The sequence below is a fragment of the Triplophysa dalaica genome, chromosome 10 (genome assembly GCF_015846415.1).
Source record: "Triplophysa dalaica isolate WHDGS20190420 chromosome 10, ASM1584641v1, whole genome shotgun sequence".
In the NCBI taxonomy this organism is placed as follows: domain Eukaryota; kingdom Metazoa; phylum Chordata; class Actinopteri; order Cypriniformes; family Nemacheilidae; genus Triplophysa; species Triplophysa dalaica.
The window spans coordinates 11987817-12011196 of NC_079551.1; the positions used below are offsets into that span (position 1 = coordinate 11987817).

The following is a 23380-nucleotide window of genomic DNA, read 5'->3' on the forward strand; positions in this document are numbered from 1 at the left end:
AATGTCCCACAAGGAAGGAGTTGTGAAGTGGAATGAGCGGGAAAGCGATTTACTGTCCTTATGAGAAGGCAATACAAGACACCGCTGGTTTGCTGAACGCAGGGATCTTGGTGGGGTGTAGGGTTGCAGGAGGGTGTGAAAGTAACCCGGTGCAGATCCAGTGATAGTCCTGTAGGCAAGCATAAGTGACTTGAATCTGATGCGGGCTTCGATGGGCAGTCAGTGGAGAGAGATGAAAAGGGGTGTCACATGAGCCCTTTTGGGCTTTTGGAAGACGAGGCGTGCTGCTGCGTTCTGGACCAGGTAGAGCGGTTTGATAGCCTTTGCAGGAAGACCAGCAAGGAGAGCATTGCAGTAGTCCATGAGATAAGGTCTAACCTTTCTAATGTTGAATAAGGCGTATCGGCATGACCGTGTTGTCTTTGCAATGTGATCATTGAAGGACAGCTGTTCATCAAATATGACTCTGAGGTTCCTGGCTGTTTTGGAAGGAGTGATTGTGGTATTGCCAAGATGGATGTTGAGATCATGTTGCACCGTAGGGTGCGCCGGAAACACAAGTAGTTCAGTCTTGGCCGGGTTCAGCTGGAGGTGATGCCCTTTCATCCAAGCTGAGATGTCCTTGAGGCAAGATGTAATGCGAGCTCCTACAGTGGTATCGTCTGGTTAAAATGAGATGTAGATCTGGGTGTCATCAGCATAACAGTGATACGAGAAGCCATGAGCCTGTATGAAGGGTCCCAAGGATCTCATGTAGATGGACTCTTGCGTTATGTTGAGACCCAGGCCTCGATGCGTGCCCAAAAGTTCCCACTACTCCCTTGCGGGGCCAAGTGGTGAACTTGCAGGCGCTCCCCATCGGAGAGGAAGACCCAACCCCATCCATGTTGTGTCCAGTCCGCGCACTGCGCCTCCACCTGGAAGGCTGTCTCCAAGCAGAGGCTGGCGCACTAGGTCGTGGATGACGTTACGACTGCATATCGATCTCAGAATCTCCCATGCCAATTGGCAGTGAGGGCTTCCACGGGGTATAGCCACCTCCTGGGCACTGGCCAGAAGCGCTTCTCTAGCAGACATCTGTAGAGGTGCGGGTTGGGCTACGTCCAAACACCTCGCAAGGGTTAACCACCTTCGCGTAAACCTGGTGTCAGCCCACGTCCTGCGTGGCGACATCTAGGACTGGCATCCGGGAGACCGGCATGCAAATTTAATTAGCCAAATTTCATTGCCCTTTTCTATAGTAGTCAGAGTTGATTGGTTCTCAAGGGCGAACCCCATCTGTCGTTCTCGACACAACGTTTCGTTCCCTCCATCAGGGAACTGAGGTTACATCCGTAACCAAGACATTTTGTATCACTGTTATGGTTTAAAGGAGATTACAAAAAGAAGAATAGATGGATTTGTATAATTACAGGGTGTGTCTGCACACTCGCTGGCGACTCAATATCTGTTTGATAAACATTTAAAAGTGCATTTTCTGAGATAGAGGCCCTTAAATGAAGGGATAGTTCGTCCCAAAATGAAAATTATGTCATAATTTACTCACCCCAAACCTGCATACAGAATCTTTGTTATGTAGAACACGAAAGAAGATATTTTAAAAAACGTTGAAAACTAAACAGTTTTGGGACACCATTGACTACCATTGTAGATTTTGTCCACTTCTATAGTAGCCAATGGTGCACCAGAGCTGTTTATTTACAATCATTCTTCCAAATATCATTTTTGTGAACAACTATATTTATGCAGGTTTTGAACAATCTCAGGGCGAGTAAATGATGCTAGAATGCTTATCTTTGGGTGAACAAGCCCTTTAAGTAGCATGAATGAATCTCATTGTAAAATGTGTCTGCTGCAGATGAGTAAAGTCAGTGTTGATGTGAAGGCGGACACAAGTTCAGCTGTAAATGCTCCTGTGCTCACTGGAAACACTATAACAGGACCCGTGACCATCATCTGCGGCTCAAACACTGCAGGTACAATAAAACACAAACACAAATACAACATGATCAGTTTCACAGTGTTTTCATTCATCTTTTCTCTCTTCACAGAGCAGCAAAACTCCACAGAGAAGCGCACACAAGAACAAGGTGAATCAACACTAAACATCAGACTCTAACAGCACTTTACATTCTGTCCTGACTCACAGAAAACATGACTCAGTTAGTTACAGTAAAGTGTCGAGTGAATGAAACAGTCGACTTAGAGACTCTAACTTTAAACAATCCAGTTGAGTGTAAAAGGGATTTGTTGAATCAGAACAGCATTACTATCATGACTTACTACACATCAGTTCAACTTTCGTCCATACGTCTTCAACTAATGCTTTGTTGGAAGTCACTAGCCTGTTTAAACTACATCATAAGGTTTGTTGCTCAGAGATGATCGGCTCATTTCACATGATACAGAAGAACTTGAGTGTATTTCAGTAAGAGCTTGTGTTCAACTACACAGAAATAAAGCACTAGACTGACTCCTGGGGGGTATTGCACAAAACCAAGATAAGGGATTAAGCCGGTATATGTTGGGTATCCTGGCAGGATTTAGCCTCAAGTCGGTTGCATGAAAGCAGCTCAAACTTAACCCAGCCAAGTTACTATGGTGATTTATTCTCTGACGCTAGCCTGCTCCAGACCAGGCTAACAGACAGGCTAAAATTAATCCTAGTGATTCCACCGCCAGTGATTCCACTGCTGCATGCAAACACATTAATTCCTCACAGGTTTGGTTGCAGCATGTTCAGGTTCTTTCTAAGTATGTTGCATCATTGTAATTATCCTGTATTAAAATATTACATATATAGTAAATTTTAATTTAATTTAAATCCGTTGGTTGTTTGTAATTGCAACAGTCTTTCTATATTGATTCAATTGGAATTATTATTACTCAGGCCAAGTGTTATATTACTATGCTAATAAATAGTGCTTTTCAAATTGCCATCAGAGGTTTCATAAATATGTGTTTATTGCACTAATTGAGATTACAAAACTTAGATTTACTGGTGGGCCGCCCCCTGTGCCAGTTCTATGGGCTTTTTTTTAACTGCTACAATTCAACATGTCAGCAGACACCTAATTTATTCACCTCATTTGTTCTCTGTTATCTACTTTAAAGTCACTTACCAGCTTCAAAAATGTTCTTATATTTAATTTTAACTTGCTGCCAGATCCTTTTATGGCCAAACAAGTTGTTCTTTATGAAGGATAGAAAGATAAAATCGATAAAAACGTAACATGAGAAAAATAGATTAAATGACACAAATTGTGGATAATTGTTTGCATCAGTTGATAGGTGGACTTCAATAGTAATTCATTTACTCCTTTATTTATTGCCTAATTATGACAGTTCCAGTGGAGCACTTTTTATTAACTGTACAGTTTTGGACTTCTTACGCATTGAGCCAGTCCGCTGTTGTCTGCCAGGCTTTCTCGCGTTATCTCGTCATTTAAAAAAAAGGTTCAGTGGTTGTACTGTTGTACAGCAGGTGGCGCTTTATTTTCTCACTTTTTATTTCCCTTAAATACATTTTATGCCCTATTTATTGAATCCACCCAATGTCATGATGTGTTGAACTGTTTCATGTGAGATTTGTTTCATTTTGTCTGTAATCCTCCATTAGAATAATTGAAATGTGTGAATAATGATGAACTTGCTGATGTGAATAACATTTGTCTTGAATCATTTCTCTTTTCTTTTATGATAACAGAGACTTTAGGACTGAAAGAGTTTTTGAGAAGTCATAAGATCTACATGAAGGAGAATTCAAAACGTATATTTGAGGGTATGAAGGAAAATGAAGCCGATCTGAATGAGATTTACACAGATGTGTTCATCACAGAGGGAGATATGAAAGAAGTCAACAGTGAACGTGAGATTCTGAAGATTGATGATGCCTTCAAAAACACAACCAAGACATCACAGGACAAACACATCAAATGCAATGAGATATTTCAGTCACTGAGAGATAAGAAGAAGATTATTCTGACCAAAGGCGTCGCTGGAATTGGTAAAACAGTCTCTGTGCAGAAGTTCATTCTGGATTGGGCCGAGGGAACAGCCAATCAGGACGTAGACGCCATGTTTCTGTTTCCATTCAGAGAGATGAACCAGATTAAAGACAAAGTCAGTTTTCATGAGTTTCTGCTGGAATTTTATCCTGAAATGAAAACAACTGTAATAAAGTTAACAGAGAAATGTAATGTGGCGTTTATCTTTGACGGACTTGATGAGAGTCGCTTGAGTTTTAATTTTAAAAGTAGAAAACGGAGGAGTGTTGAGGAAAGATCAACTGTAGATGAAATGATTATAAATCTGATCAGAGGAGATCTGCTTCCATCATCTCTCATCTGGATCACATCAAGACCAGCAGCAGCCAATCAGATTCCTTCTAAGTTTGTAGGTTTGTTCACTGAGGTGAGAGGATTCACAGACCAGCAGAAAGAGGAATACTTCAGAAAGAGAATCAAAGATAAGAGTCAAGCTGATGAAATGATCAAACACATCAAGAGATCTCGTAGTCTCTACATCATGTGTCACATCCCCGTCTTCTGTTGGATCACAGCTTCAGTACTTCATGATATTCTCATCCAGAACAATGGAGAAAACATTGACACGACTCTCACTGAGATGTACATTCACTTTCTGCTGATTCAGATGAACATGAAGAACCAGAAGTATGATGAGGAAGATGAAGAAGTCTATACAAAGCTCTTAGAATCCAATAAAACCACCATTCTGAAGTTGGCCAAGCTGGCGTTTGAGCAGCTGAAGAAAGAGAACATCATCTTCTATGAGAAAGATCTTAAAGATTGTGATATTGATGTGAGTAAAGATTCAGAGTACACAGGAATGATCGCTGAGATCTTCAAGAAAGAATCTGTTCTTCACAAGACAAAAGTCTTCAGCTTTATTCATCTGAGCCTTCAAGAGTTTCTGGCTGCGCTGCACGTCTTCGTCTGCTACATGACCATCAACATGAAGGACCTTGAGTTTTTCATCACACCTAAGCAAGACACAATGATTTCTCTTCATGACATTCTGGAGAATGCCATTGATAAATCCACAGAGAGTGAGAGAGGACATCTGGATCTGTTTTTACGCTTTCTGATGGGCCTTTCACTGGAGTCTAGTCAGAAGCTTCTCAAAGGTCTGCTCACACGCACTGAAGACACCAGAGACAGCATCACGAAAACAACTCGATACATTCAACAATTACAGGATGATGATATCATCTCAGATGAAGCTTCAGTGAACCTGTTTTACTGTTTACTGGAGCTGAAGGATCAGTCATTATACGAGAGAATACAGAAATACTTACATCCAGATGATTCAGATTCAGTCACAAATCTCTCAGATTCAATGTGTACACTGATGATCTATGTGCTGCTCATGTCAGAGAACGTGCTGGATGAGTTCAACATGAACAGATATAAGACATGGGATAAGAAGATACTCGTTCCAGCTGTGAGATGTTGTAGACGAGCGATGTGAGTTCATTCAGTGTTTTTATAGCCTCTCAAAATAACAATATTCACTCTGTGAAAGTACAGGCTGTGAACGAACACTGTAATATAATCTAGATTAATCTTCTTCTCACAGATTGTCAGGGTGTGATCTAACAGCTGAGTCCTGTGAAGTTGTGTCTTCAGCTCTTCAGTTCTCAAAGTGTCCTCTGAGAGAGCTGGACCTGAGTAACAATGATCTGAAGGATTCAGGAGTGAAGCTGATCTCTGATGCTCTCAACACTCACAACTGTCAACTACACACACTGAGGTCAGACACTTTCACCGAAAAAAAAAAAATAATACATGAGAGTGTCTGTTATACACTAGATATGTTTTACAAACTGACATTTTTGACTTTTGTGTCATTGTGTTTTGTTTGTGTTTAGATTGTCTGGGTGTAATGTGACTGAAGAGTGTTGTGTAAGTTTGTCTTCATGTCTACAATCATCAACGTCTCTGAGAGAGCTGGACCTGAGTAACAATGATCTGAAGGATTCAGGAGTGAAGCTGATCTCTGATGCTCTTAAGACTCACAACTGTCAACTACACACACTGAGGTCAGACACTTTCACTGAAAATACAAAAAAATAATAAATGATAGAGTCTGTCATACACTAGATGTTCTGCACCTCAGCTGAAATGACTGTGTCATTTATTTTAATACATTGGTGTAAAAGAAACTTATTGTTATCAATAACTATATCCAAACCAAAGCGTGTCATATTTTATATGTGTGTGTGAGTGTTTATAGATGTGTATGTACGCAGAGTTTATATGTATGTGTGAGTATTGTATAGGTGTGTTTGCACGCATCGATTTTATATGTATGCGTGAAAAAGTGTACATGCATACATAACTAACATAGGATGTATTGGTATGGATTTCACATTAGTGCGCACATGTTTTCATATGTGTTTGCTTGAACATCCAATAGTATACATTTATATGTGAGCAATGTATATGTGAATACATATGTATTCATAAGCATTGTTTCATTTAAACCATATATGGCTCCTTATAGTGATGCATCGACTTTAAACATCAGCATTACAGCAACTCAAGACTAGACTAAGACTACGTTCACACTGCCAGCCTTAATGCTCAATTCTGATTTTCTGTTCATCAACCATAGACTTTACTCTATCAGCTCACTCTATCAGCTCACTCTATCAGCTCACTCTATCAGCTCACCCTGTCAGCTCACTCTATCAGCTCACCCTGTCAGCTCACTCTATCAGCTCACTCCATCAGCTCACTCCATCAGCTCACTCTATCAGCTCACTCCATCACCTCACTCTGTCAGCTCACTCTATCAGCTCACTCTGTCAGCTCACTCTATCAGCTCACTCTATCAGCTCACTCCATCAGCTCACTCTATCAGATCACTCTATCAGATCACTCCATCAGCTCACTCCATCAGCTCACTCTATCAGCTCACTCTATCAGCTCACTCCATCAGATCACTCTATCAGCTCACTCCCTCAGCTCACTCCATCATTCACTCTATCAGCTCACTCCATCAGCTCACTCTATCAGCTCACTCTATCAGCTCACTCTATCAGCTCACTCCATCAGCTCATTTTATCAGCTCACTCTATCAGCTCACTCCATCAGCTCATTTTATCAGCTCACTCCATCAGCTCATTTTATCAGCTCACTCTATCAGCTCACTCTATCAGCTCACTCCATCAGCTCATTTTATCAGCTCACTCTATCAGCTCACCCTATCAGCTCACTCTATCAGCGTGTGTGTGAGTGTTTATAGATGTGTATGTACGCAGAGTTTATATGTATGTGTGAGTATTGTATAGGTGTGTTTGCACGCATCGATTTTATATGTATGCGTGAAAAAGTGTACATGCATACATAACTAACATAGGATGTATTGGTATGGTTTTCACATTAGTGCGCACATGTTTTCATATGTGTTTGCTTGAACATCCAATAGTATACATGTATATGTGAGCAATGTATATGTGAATACATATGTATTCATAAGCATTGTTTCATTTAAACCATATATGGCTCCTTATAGTGATGCATCGACTTTAAACATCAGCATTACAGCAACTCAAGACTAGACTAAGACTACGTTCACACTGCCAGCCTTAATGCTCAATTCTGATTTTCTGTTCATCAATCATAGACTTTAACTCAACTCAACTCAACTCAACTTTATTTATATAGCGCTTTTTACAATTTTCATTGTTACAAAGCAGCTGTACATGAGACACATTTAATACAAGTATGAATTCTAAAGCAGCCCCCCCGGCCAGGCAGATAGTGCAAAACAATATGCAAACGGTGGTGAGGAACCCAAAACTCCCATCGAGAAAAAAAACCTCAGGGGAACCCAGGCCCAACCAGGGGATTCCAGTTCCCCTCTGGCAAAAGCTGCTGCCTCTGCACAAGCTCATCAGTGCTTGCACAACAAGGCTTAATAAAAATATAAAAATTAAAGATTATCATTAACAATCTAATAGCATTTGAAATGTTGTAGAAAAAAAACAAAGTTGTCGCGTCCTTTATCCAGCTCTATCCTCTTAGCACTTGTCAGGTCACCGCTTCCCATTCTCAGCTCTGCCATCAGGTCTGGGCATGAACTGCATCCTGCGGTAACCTTGGAACAAAGAGACAAGACTGGCTGAGAGTAGAGTACTGTTCTGCACTCTTTGATGCAACAAGTACATCATTTGTTGTTGGATGTGTTCCTGGTTCCGGTTGATCTAAATAATGCAGCCTAAATCCTCTGAGGATTAATATTATGGAGGTGTAGTGTATGCAAGATTAAAAAGATGAGTCTTTAGTCTAGATTTAAACTGACAGAGTGTGTCTGCCTCCCGGACCGTGCAGGGAAGAATATTCCAAAGTTTAGGCGCTAGATAAGAAAAGGATCTACCACCTGCACTTGATTTTGAAATTCTAGGTATTACCAACTGACAGGACCCCTTAGAGCGTAATGTACGTGGTGGTCTGTAATACAATAGAAGTTCATTCAAATACTGCGGCGCTAGACCATGTAGGGCTTTATAGGTAATAAGCAAGATCTTAAAGTTAATGCGATGCTTTATAGGTAACCAGTGCAAGGTTGACAGAACCGGGGTTATATGCTCATACTTTTTTGTACGTGTAAGAACTCGAGCTGCCGCGTTTTGAACCAGTTGCAGTTTTTGTAATAGGCCCGCAGGGCAACCACCTAGAAGTGCATTACAGTAATCTAGTCTTGATGTCATGAATGCATGAATTAATTTCTCTGCATCTGACAGTGACAGCATATGACGTAATTTAGATATATTCTTAAGATGGAAAAATGCAATTTTACAGGTGTTGGCGACATGGCTTTCAAATGAGAGAGTACTGTCAAATACAACGCCAAGATTCTTAGCTGATGACGAGGATTTTATGGAGCAACCGTCAATCGTTAAGCAGTATTCTTGGTTGTTACGCATAGCAGTTTTCGGTCCAGTAAGTAACACTTCTGTTTTGTCCGAGTTTAGTAGTAAAAAATTGTTACTCATCCACATTTTTAAGTCAACTATGCAATCCTTTATTCGATGAAACTGCTGGGTTTCATGAGGCATCGAGGAAATATAAAGTTGAGTATCATCAGCATAACAGTGAAAGCTAATTCCGTGTCGCTTTATTATATCTCCTAGAGGTAGCATGTATAATGCGAAGAGCAGGGGTCCCAAGACTGAGCCCTGTGGTACACCGTACTGGACTTGTGATTTGCGGGACACCTCATTGTTTATTGCTACAAATTGAAAACGGTCGGATAAATAAGACTTAAACCATTTCAATGCTATTCCGTTAATGCCGACGTAATTTTCGAGTCTATGTAGAAGTATGCTGTGGTCAATGGTGTCAAATGCAGCACTGAGGTCTAGCAGCACCAATAACGAAATACAGCCACGGTCAGACGCTAAAAGCAGATCATTTGTAACTCTGATCAAAGCAGTCTCTGTACTGTGACATGCTCGAAATCCAGACTGGAATTCATCATTAATGTCATTCCTTTGGAGGAAGGAGCATAATTGAGTTGAAACTACTTTTTCCAGAACTTTAGATATAAAAGGTAAATTCGATATAGGCCTGTAATTCCCTAGTTCTTTGGGGTCGAGTTTGGTTTTTTTTAAAAGAGGCCTTATAACAGCCACCTTAAATGCTTTAGGCACATGTCCTAATGTCAGAGATGAGTTAATAATACTAAGAAGAGGATCTATAATTTCGGGGAGCATTTCTTTCAGTAGTTTTGTAGGTATAGGGTCTAGCATGCATGTTGATGATTTAGATGATTTAATGATTTTAGACAGTTCATCGTGATCTACTGTAGAAAATAATTGCAATTTCTCCTTAGGGGTGCTGTAGTTAGTTTGTTCAGCGGATTTCACTACAGGTTGCATTGTTATAATTTTTTCTCTTATATCTTGGATTTTACTTGTGAAGTAGTTCATAAATTCATCACTGTTATGCTGATAATCAGAATCTGACGTCGATGACGACTTATTTTTTGTTAATTTAGCCACGGTGTTAAATAAGAACCTAGGGTTGTGATGGTTTTCCTCTATTAGTGTTGAAAAGTAGGCGGATCTAGACGTTTTTATTGCATTCCTGTAATTTCGAGTACTATCCTTCCATGCTATACGAAATACCTCTAAATTCGTTTTCTTAAAGTTGCGCTCCATTTTACGGGATGCTTTTTTTAGAGTCTGAGTGTGTTCATTATACCACGGTGTTGGGCTGCTATTTTTAATTTTCTTTAAACGCAGAGGAGCAACTGTGTCTAATATTTCCGAGAAAGTAGAGTTAAAATGTTCAATAGTAGTGTCAAAATCGTCAACGTTATTACTCATGCTGGATATTTTAGACAATTCAGGCAGATTATCGAGAAACGCATCTTTGGTAGTTGAAGTAATCGTTCTACCATATTTGTAACAAGGAGTTTGATTTGCAGCCGTAGGCCATTGAAGCAAACATAATATCAGATAATGATCCGAAATATCTTCACTCTGCTGAACGATTTTAACATCGTCCACATTTATACCATAAGAAAGTATTAAATCTAAAGTATGATTACGAAGGTGAGTGGGTCCTGACACATGTTGACTAACGCCCATGGAGTTAAGAGTGTCTTTGAAAGCCAGTCCCAAGGCATCTGTATCATTGTCTACATGGATATTAAAGTCACCGACGACAAGGACTCTATCTGCGGCCAGTACTAGTTCTGATAAGAACCCACCAAAATCTTTAATAAAATCTGTGTGGTGCCCTGGAGGCCTATATACAATAGCTAGAATAAATTTTAAAAATGTTTTGTCCTTAGTATTAGGTGTCGATACGTGAAGTACCATGACTTCGAAAGAACTGTACTTAAAATTAGACTTCTGAGAGGTAATAAAAGAATTCTTGTAAAGTGCAGCGACACCTCCCCCTCTACCTTTTAGACGAGGCTCGTGTTTATAGTAATAATCATGGGGAACGGATTCATTTAGAGTAATAAAATCATCTGGCTTTAGCCATGTTTCTGTCAAACAAAGCATGTCTATTTTATGATCGATTATCAAATCGTTAACAAAAAGTGCTTTATTTGAGAGAGATCTAATATTAAGCAATCCGAGTCGTAACAGCTGATTATCTGTATTTTGTTCATGTTTGATTTGTTTAACGTTTATTAAATTACTTTCAAGAGGTTTACGCAATATCTTATGTTTGCTAATCCGGGGGACAGACACAGTCTCTATTTTATGTTGTTTGTAAGAAGGGATTATTACATGTTGTATATTTTGTGTATTCTGTAACGCGAGACGGCAAGCAGACAGTTGGTTAAGCCATTCTGTCTCCTTCCTGACCTGGGCCCTAGGTAGTCAGACTTTAGCATTATTAAGACTGTGTGCCAAATTTCTAGAGAGGAGGGAAACCCCATCCCAGGAGGGATGGAGACCATCTCGTTTCAACAGGTCAGGTCTGCCCTCAAAACTCTTCCAGTTATTTATAAAATCTATATTATTCTGCAGGCACCACTCAGACAACCAGCCATTTAGTGATGATAATCTGCTATAAATCTCATCACCACGGTAAGCAGTAAGGGGGCCAGAGAATATTACAGTGTCTGACATCGTTTTTGCGAGCTCACACACCTCTTTAATATTATCTTTAGTGATCTCCGATTGACGGAGTCTAACATCATTTGTGCCGACATGAATAACAATCTTACTGTATTTACGATTAGCCTTAGCCAGCACATTTAAGTTTGACTTGATGTCAGGCGCTCTGGCTCCCGGTAAACATTTGACTATTGTGGCTGGTGTCTCTATGTTAACGTTCCGGACAATAGAATCACCGATCACTAGGGCACTTTCAGCAGGTTTCTCAGTCGGTGCGTCACTGAGCGGGGCAAACCTGTTCGAGACTTTAATCGGAACGGTTGAGTGATGTTTTGTCCTGCGACTATGCCGTCTCACCGTCACAAAGTTTCCCAGCTGCAGGGGATTTTCAACCGGAACCGAGCTGTGTGCGCTAACATTGCTCGCATCCGAAGTGTTTTCTACGGTTCTTACACTCTTACTATCCTCAAATAAAGATTGGATGCGAGACTCTAATTCTAAAATCTTCTCCGTCAGCCTAACTACTTCCCTGCATTTATCACATGTAAAACCCTCGCCGCTGACAGAGAAGGCTAAACTAAACATATGACATGAGGTGCAAGTAACAACAATAGGAATAGAAGCCATAACTCACCGGGTATGAAGTGCAATCCTAACTTACCAAGGTTGCTTGATGAGTCTTAGTATATACACTTAAAAAGAGAAACAGTTAGCACACAAGACAAATAGGGGGAGATGATATTCCACAATGTAAACAGAAGGCAAGCTAACACGCTAATATGCTAGCGGCGTTACGTTTCAATGAATATAGGTTTAAAATATAAAGTTATAAATAATTCGGCAACGACAGTGATATGTAACGATAGTAAAATACACTAATAATAAGACCAAGAACAAATGTGAGGTGAAGCAAGTGTCAGAGGATACAAACTAGCCGCCGGCAGCGATGCAATCAGGAACCGGAAACCGCAACCCAAGCCAACCTGATCCAGCACTCGAGCTCATCACCTTAAAAAAAAAAACTTTACTCTATCAGCTCACTCTATCAGCTCACTCTATCAGCTCACTCTATCAGCTCACTCCATCAGCTCACTCTATCAGCTCACCCTGTCAGCTCACTCTATCAGCTCACTCTATCAGCTCACTCTATCAGCTCACTCCATCAGCTCACTCCATCAGCTCACTCTATCAGCTCACCCTGTCAGCTCACCCTGTCAGCTCACTCTATCAGCTCACTCCATCAGCTCACTCCATCAGCTCACTCTATCAGCTCACTCCATCAGCTCACTCTATCAGCTCACTCTATCAGCTCACTCTGTCAGCTCACTCTGTCAGCTCACTCTATCAGCTCACTCCATCAGCTCACTCTATCAGATCACTCTATCAGATCACTCCATCAGCTCACTCCATCAGCTCACTCTATCAGCTCACTCCATCAGCTCACTCTATCAGCTCACTCTATCAGCTCACTCTATCAGCTCACTCCATCAGCTCATTTTATCAGCTCACTCTATCAGCTCACTCCATCAGCTCATTTTATCAGCTCACTCCATCAGCTCATTTTATCAGCTCACTCTATCAGCTCACTCCATCAGCTCATTTTATCAGCTCACTCTATCAGCTCACCCTATCAGCTCACTCTATCAGCGTGTGTGTGAGTGTTTATAGATGTGTATGTACGCAGAGTTTATATGTATGTGTGAGTATTGTATAGGTGTGTTTGCACGCATCGATTTTATATGTATGCGTGAAAAAGTGTACATGCATACATAACTAACATAGGATGTATTGGTATGGTTTTCACATTAGTGCGCACATGTTTTCATATGTGTTTGCTTGAACATCCAATAGTATACATGTATATGTGAGCAATGTATATGTGAATACATATGTATTCATAAGCATTGTTTCATTTAAACCATATATGGCTCCTTATAGTGATGCATCGACTTTAAACATCAGCATTACAGCAACTCAAGACTAGACTAAGACTACGTTCACACTGCCAGCCTTAATGCTCAATTCTGATTTTCTGTTCATCAATCATAGACTTTACTCTATCAGCTCACTCTATCAGCTCACTCTATCAGCTCACTCTATCAGCTCACCCTGTCAGCTCACTCTATCAGCTCACTCCATCAGCTCACTCCATCAGCTCACTCTATCAGCTCACTCCATCACCTCACTCTATCAGCTCACTCTATCAGCTCACTCCATCAGCTCACTCTATCAGATCACTCTATCAGATCACTCCATCAGCTCACTCCATCAGCTCACTCCATCAGCTCACTCTATCAGCTCACTCTATCAGCTCACTCCATCAGATCACTCTATCAGCTCACTCCCTCAGCTCACTCTATCAGCTCACTCTATCAGCTCACTCTATCAGCTCACTCCATCAGCTCATTTTATCAGCTCACTCCATCAGCTCATTTTATCAGCTCACTCTATCAGCTCACTCTATCAGCTCACTCCATCAGCTCATTTTATCAGCTCACTCCATCAGATCACTCTATCAGCTCACTCCCTCAGCTCACTCTATCAGCTCACTCTATCAGCTCACTCTATCAGCTCACTCCATCAGCTCATTTTATCAGCTCACTCTATCAGCTCACTCCATCAGCTCATTTTATCAGCTCACTCCATCAGCTCATTTTATCAGCTCACTCTATCAGCTCACTCTATCAGCTCACTCCATCAGCTCATTTTATCAGCTCACTCTATCAGCTCATTCTATCAGCTCACTCCATCAGCTCTCTCTATCAGCTCACTCCATCAGCTCACCCTGTCAGCTCACTCTATCAGCTCACTCCATCAGCTCTCTCTATCAGCTCTCTCTATCAGCTCACTCTATCAGCTCACTCCATCAGCTCTCTCTATCAGCTCTCTTCATCAGCTCACTCCATCAGCTCACCCTGTCAGCTCACTCTATCAGCTCACTCCATCAGCTCTCTCTATCAGCTCTCTCTATCAGCTCACTCTATCAGCTCACTCCATCAGCTCTCTCTATCAGCTCTCTTCATCAGCTCACTCTATCAGCTCACCCTGTCAGCTCACTCTATCAGCTCACTCTATCAGATCACTCTATCAGATCACTCCATCAGCTCACTCCATCAGCTCACTCCATCAGCTCACTCTATCAGCTCACTCTATCAGCTCACTCCATCAGCTCACTCTATCAGCTCACTCTATCAGCTCATTTTATCAGCTCTCTTCATCAGCTCACTCTATCAGCTCACCCTGTCAGCTCACTCTATCAGCTCACTCTATCAGATCACTCTATCAGATCACTCCATCAGCTCACTCCATCAGCTCACTCCATCAGCTCACTCTATCAGCTCACTCTATCAGCTCACTCCATCAGCTCACTCTATCAGCTCACTCTATCAGCTCATTTTATCAGCTCACTCCATCAGCTCACTCTATCAGCTCACTCCATCAGCTCACTCCATCAGCTCATTTTATCAGCTCACTCCATCAGCTCACTCTATCAGCTCACTCCATCAGCTCACTCTATCAGCTCACCCTATCAGCTCACTCTATCAGCTCACTCTATCAGCTCACTCCATCAGCTCTCTCTATCAGCTCACTCCATCAGCTCACCCTGTCAGCTCACTCTATCAGCTCACTCTATCAGCTCACTCTATCAGCTCACTCTATCAGCTCACTCTATCAGCTCACTCTATCAGCTCACTCCATCAGCTCTCTCTATCAGCTCACTCCATCAGCTCACCCTGTCAGCTCACTCTATCAGCTCACTCTATCAGCTCACTCCATCAGCTCTCTCTATCAGCTCTCTTCATCAGCTCACTCCATCAGCTCACTCTATCAGCTCACCCTATCAGCTCACTCTATCAGCGTGTGTGTGAGTGTTTATAGATGTGTATGTACGCAGAGTTTATATGTATGTGTGAGTATTGTATAGGTGTGTTTGCACGCATCGATTTTATATGTATGCGTGAAAAAGTGTACATGCATACATAACTAACATAGGATGTATTGGTATGGATTTCACATTAGTGCGCACATGTTTTCATATGTGTTTGCTTGAACATCCAATAGTATACATGTATATGTGAGCAATGTATATGTGAATACATATGTATTCATAAGCATTGTTTCATTTAAACCATATATGGCTCCTTATAGTGATGCATCGACTTTAAACATCAGCATTACAGCAACTCAAGACTAGACTAAGACTACGTTCACACTGCCAGCCTTAATGCTCAATTCTGATTTTCTGTTCATCAATCATAGACTTTACTCTATCAGCTCACTCTATCAGCTCACCCTGTCAGCTCACTCTATCAGCTCACTCTATCAGCTCACTCCATCAGCTCACTCTATCAGCTCACCCTGTCAGCTCACTCTATCAGCTCACTCTATCAGCTCACTCCATCAGCTCACTCCATCAGCTCACTCTATCAGATCACTCTATCAGATCACTCCATCAGCTCACTCCATCAGCTCACTCTATCAGCTCACTCTATCAGCTCACTCCATCAGATCACTCTATCAGCTCACTCCATCAGCTCACTCTATCAGCTCACTCCATCAGCTCACTCTATCAGCTCACTCTATCAGCTCACTCTATCAGCTCACTCCATCAGCTCACTCTATCAGCTCACTCCATCAGCTCTCTCTATCAGCTCTCTTCATCAGCTCACTCCATCAGCTCACTCTATCAGCTCACCCTATCAGCTCACTCTATCAGCGTGTGTGTGAGTGTTTATAGATGTGTATGTACGCAGAGTTTATATGTATGTGTGAGTATTGTATAGGTGTGTTTGCACGCATCGATTTTATATGTATGCGTGAAAAAGTGTACATGCATACATAACTAACATAGGATGTATTGGTATGGATTTCACATTAGTGCGCACATGTTTTCATATGTGTTTGCTTGAACATCCAATAGTATACATGTATATGTGAGCAATGTATATGTGAATACATATGTATTCATAAGCATTGTTTAATTTAAACCATATATGGCTCCTTATAGTGATGCATCGACTTTAAACATCAGCATTACAGCAACTCAAGACTAGACTAAGACTACGTTCACACTGCCAGCCTTAATGCTCAATTCTGATTTTCTGTTCATCAATCATAGACTTTACTCTATCAGCTCACTCTATCAGCTCATTCTATCAGCTCACTCTATCAGCTCATTCCATCAGCTCACTCCATCAGCTCACTCTATCAGCTCACTCCATCAGCTCTCTCTATCAGCTCTCTCTATCAGCTCACTCTATCAGCTCACTCCATCAGCTCTCTCTATCAGCTCTCTTCATCAGCTCACTCCATCAGCTCACTCTATCAGCTCACTCTATCAGCTCTCTCTATCAGCGCACTCACCCCTATTGAGGGGCGGGAGCGTTCCAGGTCCTATCCCCTGATATCTTATTTATCTGCTCAGGTAAACTCGTGAATACGTCACACGCAGCACGGTCAGAGTAAACATGTAGGCCAGTTTGTTAACACGTTAGGAGCTTATATTTTTAAAACGATGTGTAGCGAAGCCACAAAATTCACAAGCAAATGATAAGAAGAACAAGGAGCAGGGGAAAGGGCAAAACTTTAATCCAAGGCACTTTGTGGCGCAATTGCTGCCATTTCTGTACGGAGGTGTTTGTAGATGCGAAGTAGGAGACAGGAGTAGTGGGATTGTGATGTAAATAACTTTACTCAAATTGATTTCATGCACAATTTCAGGATGTCAAGGTCTACTTTATATCTGCCAGCGCCTCTCCAAAGCTCTCTCACGGCAAGACACTCTCACTCACCCACATGATGATCAAATCTAGCTCTTCACTGTCCCTCCTCTGACTAAACTCACTGCTCTCCTCCATGTTGTTACGATTAAACACGTGACACGGTAGGTCACACCGGCCCCGAATTATTACGCTGGTCGATGTAGAATGAATACTGATATGACCGTTCAGACTGAGGTCGCATTGCAGAACATCAGACCTGTATCTGATTTAGGACCACATATTGAAGTGGCTCAGATCAGATTTTAAAAGATCGGATTCCATGTGGTTAGTCCTGTTCACACCGACATGCAGTAAACAGATCCGGGTCACATATGAGCAAAATTGATTTTGGTGGCAGTGTGAACGTAGTCTATATGACAAATATGTGACTAAGTTTGTGAAAACCCAGCTGAAGTCATTTTTTGTGATTTACTGATTTCTATGTACAATCATCCTCCATGATGTAAAGAACATTCTGTGAAAATATCATCTTGATATCTTTAATATTGACTGAGTAAGACCTTGTCAGAGATTGAGATGATTGAACTCAAACACTGATGCTTGTTATCTGTGAATTAGATTTTGAGCCTTTAGTCTGGTTTTCACAGACTGGATCAAATGTTAAGATGTCTGAGCCGGTGGTCCAGTGAACTGTATGCTGACATGTTGTACAGCAGCACTTTGATCGACCTTAGTTTGAGTCCTGTCTCATTGTCCTGTTACCTGTCTCTCATCCCGTAACGTCCTGTCTCGCTAAACTGTCCTATCAAAATAAAAGCTGAAAAAGGCTAAAAAATCAAGTTAAAATAATTTGATTCAACTCAAAACATTTATGAATGCAGATTTATTTAACACTAGTTTTGTTTTGAGTTTGTCCAAAGTTTTTAATAAAATTATTCAGATTTTGTAACAGTCAGTTTTATACGTATGTCTTCAATTATATTTCTTTTGGTTGAGGATGATACGTGTTGAGTTACAGTGACATACATTCTTCACAAGGGAGTGGATGATGAGAGTAAAACTCAGTCTGTGAGCACAGGACCGTGATGAGCACTCACAAAATCATGTAAGACCTTTTTAAATTCAAATGTACTATAATGATATTCAATTCGATTTAATTTGATTTTATTTATAAACCATAATCAAAACAATAATAGTAATAGATGAGGAAAAATATACAAAAGACAGTATATTGTAAGTTTTTCTCTGTTCAATGTACACTGATGGACCTTCACAGAAATAAATACTATGTTAGATTGTCAGAAAAACCCTTGAGAGAGACCAGACTCAAGCGGGAGAGCCAGTTCTCCTCTGTCATATTAAAACAGCACTGCTGCAACTACAGAGAGAATGATGTCAACTGTTATTAACCGGTTGAGAAGTGAAAAGACAAAATAACTTGTGGGGATAGAAATATTCTGGTAATATATGAGAATAATGTCTCCTGGACTCATATAATTTGAGCTATCTCATAACATTGGAAGGGTCTACTGCTATAACCAGTTGTGTTGTGTTTAAAACAAATAAAGCAAATGCTTTAAATGGCATTTTAGAGAGCAGATCTACATGATATTGTCATTTATGATAACTTCAGATTTGAAATATAATGTTGTAGCTGTTTTTAACACACATTTTATATCAATAAAGTTCATGAAAACCTTTAACAATACAACAGCATTTATTAATACACATTACCAAACGATTTCTTGCATTGAAACATTAATATGTTCATTTAGAGATGACAAGCATATGAAAATACCGTTTTTTCAGATTGATGGTTTATTTAGCAACAGCTGCTCTGTTCAGTGCGTCATACTGTATGTCTTTGCCTCTGTAGGAGTCAGTGTCGTCTTTGAACATTTTTAGTCTGCTTGACGTGTTTTTATGGAGCGTTTCTATTGGGATTACATTGGTTCATGTTAACGCAGTTAGTGACGGATCAAAAACTAAGAGCCATGGTGACAAGATCCAGACTCAGAGACATAAAGTCACTATAGAGACGAGCAGACACACACAAACATGACTGACACAGGACCAGAGACTGTGTCCACACTGTCATCTCAACACAACTGAGACACAACTCCACTTCCTAACAGAATGCACAAAATACACAGATATATGGACAGCGTTCTCTGGAAGAATCAAGTCCATACACCAGATGTCTGAAAGTCTGTCAAATGATGACAAACTGGTGTGTCTGTGAGGAGAACACAAGGACTGATGTGTGTTAGCTGAAGGTCATAAAGCATCTGGCCTACACCACGTCTCAATCAGGTTGATGTAAACCGTCACTTTCCCAGGAGTTAGTAGCTGGAATATAGGAATACTACATGAAAAGAAGTGAGTTCTAGACCTTAGAAAGTAAAGCAGTAAAAGAGGTCTTATAGAGTCCAGCCGCTCTCACAGAGGTGTTAGAGACCCAGAGAACACCATCAGCTTTAACAGCTCATCTCAGTCTGAAATAGAGAAACTGAAATGATTTGAGACTGTCACTGAAAATATCTTTCAGGTTATAATGAGCACAATCACCTCAGGCTTTAAAACACAAGGTTTTATTATTACAGGGATCAAGGGAGAAAGACTTTTGGATTTGTGTTTCTCTGCATCATTAACACACATTAAAGCTGATTTATTACAATTAATTGTGAACCAAAAATGTTGAAAAGATTAAAGCATTCAGGAAGAGACACAGAAATATTATAAACAGAGCAAAATCTTGTCATCATAAAGAGAGATTTGACATGTGAGCTGAGTGTTTCGACCATTCTCAATGAGTGCTGAGACTATATCCCAGATGACAGAAATGATTTCAGGGGGATTCTCTCACTTTCTGGTCCTTTGTTCTTTGGCATCGAGTCCAGGACCAGTTTCACTTCATCAAGGGACAATTGATCTCCTGATAGTGTTCATCAAGTTTAGGAAGAGGAAACTGCTGAAGGACAGATAGATGGAAGTGTTCAGAATAACTTTTAAAGCTCTGATTTATATCTCAGGGTTGGGTGCAGAAGACCCCGTCTCTCTTTACAACATGTATGTTTGCTCTAGATTTCATCTGTTTGATCCGTCATCCAATCATTTACTTGACCTCTCACCAATGAAATCATGAGATTGCCTCATGTGATGTTGAATGAATTCAGCTCTGTGTTGATGGATCAAACTATAGATATGACTCGCAGATCTTATGGATGCAAAGAGTCCAGTTTCACCTGATCTGACTAAATCTGTACTTAAATATCAACTCTGTTGTGAGTTAATAATTCAAATCAACCACAAGATAGATACAGAAGAGAAGAACTGCTGCGTGACACCAAGTGATGTGAATAAAATGAAAAGTTGTGCTTAAATGCTCAGTTTAGTTTCGTCTGACTAGAAACAGATTCAATATGTATTATTATACCACACAAGAATGAGCTTTTAAAACATTGTCTCGTGACGTTATCATGAACCTTGAGATGGAGACACAATACAGCACCCGACATAAGATTCAACAAGATTAAAAATAAGGGCAAAATGTGACAAATAATAAGAATAAGAGTGAATAATAACATGATCAAATAAATGAATGAATATAAAGATTATGATAAAGAAATGTACTAAAATACAACTTAGTAAATATATAATGGTATTAATGATCAATGCAATGAAATAAGAAGCAAATGTATGTTTCTGATCAGATCTATGGGTGTAAAAGTGTGATCTTTAGCTCAGATTTAAGTGCAGGTCATTTTTCTCTCTTTGTTTGATAGAAAGTGTTTTTAAGGTCCTGTTCCACCTCCTGAACTCGTCTCTTCAGTTCATTTCTTTGGCCGCTCGTAGATTTCTGAGGAAAAGAAGTAAAAAAACACACATTTCCCTCTAATAGAATATTTAGTTACATCCCATAAGGACGGAGGATTATTTATCAAGTGAATAAACTCGACTAGAGAAGAACGCAGGTGTGATCAAAGTTCTTGATTGTGGAGTAAAGATCGATTAAATCTCTAACAGATTCATTTAGAAACGAAACAGCGTTGTGTGTTGTTCAGAGTAGCACAACAATTCTGCTTTGTTTAGAATGATTTGAATCATTGAAATAGTGAGAAAACAGTCATTGCTTACAATATGACAATGAAATCTAATAATAGTTTCTTGTTTATTGAATTGTAGAACATCAGTCACTTTTACAATTGTGATGATATTAGGAATCATTGATATTAGGTGTCATTCTACATTGCTTTTTGCGTCCTTAAAAGGCAAAACATAAGGAGACGGCGCTTAAAATGGTGATTAATGGAGAAAATCTTCAACACTAGAAATGTATATTTTCTTAGAAAAATGTGATTTGTGGTTCTTGGCAAACAGCGGCACTGGGCATTCACTGAGGTGAAGAAACCGAAAGCCACGATCTAATCTAACCAATCGGCGTGTCTGTAAAATGTTTTGATGCAGAGATATACGTCTGGCTAAACGGATGCTAGGCTAACATGTTTGGTTGCTATGGGCGTGGCTTAGTATAATGTTGTGTGTGTGATACTGATTGGTTGCCTGAGTGAAAAGAGCCCACCCCCTCGTCTCTAAGTGATTGCACTGCAAAGTTATTCAACATAAGAGATTTATAATGTCTTATATATACACTAGATGTTCTTTACATACTGACTTTTGTGTCTTTTTCTGTCATTGTGTTTTGTTTGTGTTTAGATTGTCGTGGTGTAATGTTACTGAAGAGTGTTGTGTAAGTTTGTCTTCATGTCTACAATCATCAACGTATCTGAGAGAGCTGGACCTGAGTAACAATGATCTGAAGGATTCAGGAGTGAAGCTGATCTCTGATGCTCTCAAGACTCACAACTGTCAACTACACACACTGAGGTGTTTCTCTCTACACACTGATCTCACAAAAGAAAAGTGAAAAGTGTGTTGACATGTTGATGTGTGTGTTTGTAGGTTATCAGGTTGTATGGTGACAGATGAAGGTTGTTGTTCTTTGGCTTCAGCTCTGAGTTCACAGTCGTCACACCTGAGAGAGCTGGATCTGAGCTACAATCACCCACAACACACAACACTTCAGCTGCTCTCTCACACACTCAATGATCCAAACTACACAATCAAGTATGACACACAACATACACATGATTCACACACACCAGACCAATGTCACATCATGTTTCTGTCTTTTATGTGTGTGTGTTTGTGTAGTGTGAGTCATGGAGGAGAGAGAAGAATTAGAGCAGGACTACACAAATGTAAGTCTACACACACACACACACCTGACACACACGCACACACACGCACACACACCTACACACACACACACACACACACACACACACACACACACACACACAGAGACACCTTAAACACATACCCACCTGACACACACAGATTGATTTAATGATTGTTGTGTTGTTGTGTTATCAATGTGTCTTCTTGTGTTCAGATGTTTGTTATCTCACACTGGATCTAAACACAACACACATTGAACTCAAAGTGTCTGAAGAGAACAGAAAGATGACACGTGTGAGAGAGTGTCAGTCGTATCCTGATCATCCAGACAGATTTGATGTGTATCCTCAGGTGTTGTGTAGAGAGAGTCTGACTGGACGCTGTTACTGGGAGACTGAATGGAGCGGATCATTTGTTCTTATATCAGTGTCATATAAAAGCATTGAGAGGAAAGGAGAGAGTTATGATTGTGTGTTTGGACAGAATGTAAAATCATGGACTCTGATCTGCTCTGATGACACATTCACTGCATATCATAATAATAATCTAACAGACATTGGTGTTTCTCCAGGTGTTTGTAAGAGAGCAGGTGTGTATGTGGACCAGTCGGCCGGCACTCTGTCCTTGTACAGTATCTCTGACACACACACACTCACACACTTACACACATACACAACATTCACTGAGCCTCTCTGTGCTGGATTTGGTGTGTTTGATTATAACTCCTCAGTGAGTCTGTGTGACATAAACAGCCTCTATAGAGCCTCCTGTTAAACACAAAAGAGACACACACATGACCATGATCACA

General features: G+C 40.4%; 1 protein-coding gene across 1 annotated transcript; it reads left to right on the plus strand.

The window, feature by feature from the left end:
- The first annotated feature begins 1843 nt into the window (after window positions 1-1843).
- LOC130429961 (NACHT, LRR and PYD domains-containing protein 3-like) lies at window positions 1844-23380 on the plus strand. Its single transcript, XM_056758815.1, has 9 exons — window positions 1844-1976; window positions 2052-2090; window positions 3707-5486; window positions 5599-5772; window positions 5891-6061; window positions 22048-22218; window positions 22294-22458; window positions 22546-22592; window positions 22787-23380. The coding sequence occupies exons 1-9, from the start codon at window positions 1844-1846 to the stop codon at window positions 23344-23346; spliced, it is 3240 nt and encodes a 1079-aa protein (XP_056614793.1). The 3' UTR covers window positions 23347-23380.

What these genes read in the sequence shown, in the direction of transcription:
- LOC130429961 (XM_056758815.1), top strand. Translation starts at nt 1,844, where the DNA reads ATGTGTCTGCTGCAGATGAGTAAAGTCAGTGTTGATGTGAAGGCGGAC. An exon ending in GAAGCGCACACAAGAACAAG is followed by an intron (nt 2,091 to 3,706) that starts GTGAATCAACAC and finishes TTATGATAACAG; the next exon opens with AGACTTTAGGACTGAAAGAG. An exon ending in TAGAGCAGGACTACACAAAT is followed by an intron (nt 22,593 to 22,786) that starts GTAAGTCTACAC and finishes TCTTGTGTTCAG; the next exon opens with ATGTTTGTTATCTCACACTG.